The sequence below is a fragment of the Eschrichtius robustus genome, chromosome 9, assembly GCF_028021215.1.
Source record: "Eschrichtius robustus isolate mEscRob2 chromosome 9, mEscRob2.pri, whole genome shotgun sequence".
NCBI classification, from domain to species: Eukaryota; Metazoa; Chordata; class Mammalia; order Artiodactyla; family Eschrichtiidae; genus Eschrichtius; species Eschrichtius robustus.
In genome coordinates this window covers 64,931,521-64,934,080 of record NC_090832.1, presented here as the reverse complement: position 1 = coordinate 64,934,080, position 2,560 = coordinate 64,931,521, and the positions used below count along the sequence as shown (strand labels likewise).

Sequence of the window (2,560 nt, the reverse complement as noted above, 5' to 3'; positions counted from 1 at the left end):
ATAAAGATGCAGACATAGAAAATGGACTTGAGGACATGGGGAGGGGGAAGGATAAGCTGGGATGAAGTGAGAGAGTGGCATGGACATATATATACACTACCAAATATAAAATAGATAGCTAGTGGGACGCAGCCATATAGCACAGGGAGATCAGCTCGGTGCTTTGTGTCCACCTAGAGGGGTGGGATAGGGAGGGTGGGAGGGAGACGCAGGAGGGAGGAGATATGGGGATATATGTATATGTATAGCCAATTGACTTTGTTATAAAGCAGAAACTAACACACCATTGTAAAGCAATTATACTCCAATAAAGATGTTTAAAAAAAAAAGTCTACGAATAATAAATGCTGGAGAGGGTGTGGAGAAAAAGGAACCTTCCTACAGTTTGGTGGGAATGTAAATTGGTGCACCCACTATGGAAAACAGTATGTAGATTCCTTCAAAAACTAAAAATAGAGCTACCATATAATCCTGCAATCCCACTACTGGGCATATATCTGGAGAAAACTCTTAATTCAAAAGATACATTCACCCCAATGTTCATAGCAGCACCATTTACAATAGCCAAGACGTAGAAGCAATCTAAGTGTCCATCAACAGATGAATGGATAAATAAGATGTGGTATATACATATATATTATATATATACAGTGGAAGGTTATTCAGCCATAAAAAAGAATGAAATAATGCCATTTTCAGCAACATGGATGGACCTAAAGATTATCATATTAAGTGAAGTAAATCGGACAAATATTATATGATATCTCTTATATGTGGAATCTATAATATAATAGAAAAATTTATTTACAAAACAGAAACAGACTCACAGATATAGAAAACAAACATGGTTATCAAAGTGGAGAGTGGGGGAGGGATAAATTAGGAGTATGGGATTAACAGATACCCACCATTATATATAAAATAGATAGACAACAAGGATTTAATGTATAGCACAGGGAACTATACTCAATACTTTGTAATAACTTATAAGGGGAAAGAATCTGGAAAAGAACAGATAGATAGATAGGTAATCTATCTCTATATATCTGAATCACTTTGCTGTATACCTGAAACTAATACAATATTGTAAATCAACTATACCTCAATTAAAAAAAAAAAAAAAGGAAAACTTCCGGCTCCAACGGCTTGGGGCTTATGCTGACGGAGCGGAGGCAGCAGGGTCAGGATGGTGCTGCTGGAGAGTGAGCAGTTCCTGACAGAGCTGACCAGGCTCTTCCAGAAGTGCCGGTTGTCGGGCAGCGTGTTCATCACCCTGAAGAAGTATGATGGTCGAACTAAACCCATTCCAAGGAAGGGTTCTGTGGAGGGCTTTGAGCCCTCAGACAACAAGTGTCTGTTAAGAGCTACTGACGGGAAAAAGAAGATCAGCACTGTGGTGAGCTCCAAAGAAGTGAATAAGTTTCAGATGGCTTATTCAAACCTACTGAGAGATAACATGGACGGGCTGAAGAAGAGGGACAAAAAGAGCAAGAGTAAGAAGAGCAAAGCAGCGCAGTGAAGGGCACCAGATTCCCGCGTTCACCAGTTAACCACTGAATTGCTATTTTTCCTTTGGTTTTTACTTTTGGCCACAAAGCTGGGTTTCTGATTCCCCTACAATAACTGTCTTCATGTAAGATTAGGGTCATTTTTGGATGGAAGAAGGGCTGCAGTGTTTACAGGGTAGTTACAAGAAGCCAGTTTATTTTATATCTGGCTAAGTGGTCTGTGTTGTATGGTTGTATGTTTCTGGATAATAGTTTACAGTCTCTGTAGCCGTCTGTGAAGAGCACTGTATCATTAAACCTGTATTTATCAAAAAAAAAAAAAAAAAAAAAGTCCTCCCTCCCCCTGATGCTAAGGGCAGCTTGTATAACTAGGTGGCAAAGTAAAGGTACCTTCCTCCTTTCATCCATGCCTACTGACATTTTGTGCTATGAGATGAAGTCTTAAATGTCCAAGATTTCTTCCTCTCTGAACTGTATACATTTTGCCTCTCTTCTATTTTTATGTTTCATGTATTCCCACCATATTTTCCTTGATATCTCACCTCTTCTACCTTTATACTGTGATGGTTAGGTTGCTTAGACTGAAGCAAATCTATACATGTCAACATGTGCTTGGAGATAATGGACAGGATGGATAGAACCTGGGAAAGTTGACTCAACATCTGCATCAGCTCAGCCCATGACCATTCTTCAGTTTTTTTGTTTTTGTATCATTACGCTTTGCTTCATGAAGGTGAAGAACTGGTTTAATAATGAAGGGCCTACAAACTTTATTGGAAAAAATATCTCTTTGGTAGAATTCCATAGGAATGTCCAGCTGCCCAATGGAGAGTACCTTTGATTTCAAAATTTTCTGTTAGAACCAAATTGTAAAATTATTGCTAATAAATATTTTCCACCTATAGTAAATACCCTCAATTACAATAAAAATTAAATAAATTTCTTTTTCTACAATAAAAAATTATCTGAAAGTAATAGAAAATAATAATATTAAGGTAAATGCTATAAATATAATTTTTAACTTAGATACAATTTTATAATTTTTTGTAAAT

The 2,560-nt window shown here is 37.1% G+C and overlaps 1 protein-coding gene across 1 annotated transcript; it reads left to right on the top strand.

Annotated features, from left to right (window-relative positions):
• The first annotated feature begins 1,132 nt into the window (after positions 1-1,132).
• Positions 1,133-1,735, top strand: LOC137769300 (signal recognition particle 14 kDa protein-like). The gene has a single exon (XM_068551106.1). The coding sequence runs from the start codon at positions 1,187-1,189 to the stop codon at positions 1,517-1,519; it is 333 nt and encodes a 110-aa protein (XP_068407207.1). The 5' UTR covers positions 1,133-1,186; the 3' UTR covers positions 1,520-1,735.
• The last annotated feature ends 825 nt before the right edge of the window (positions 1,736-2,560 follow it).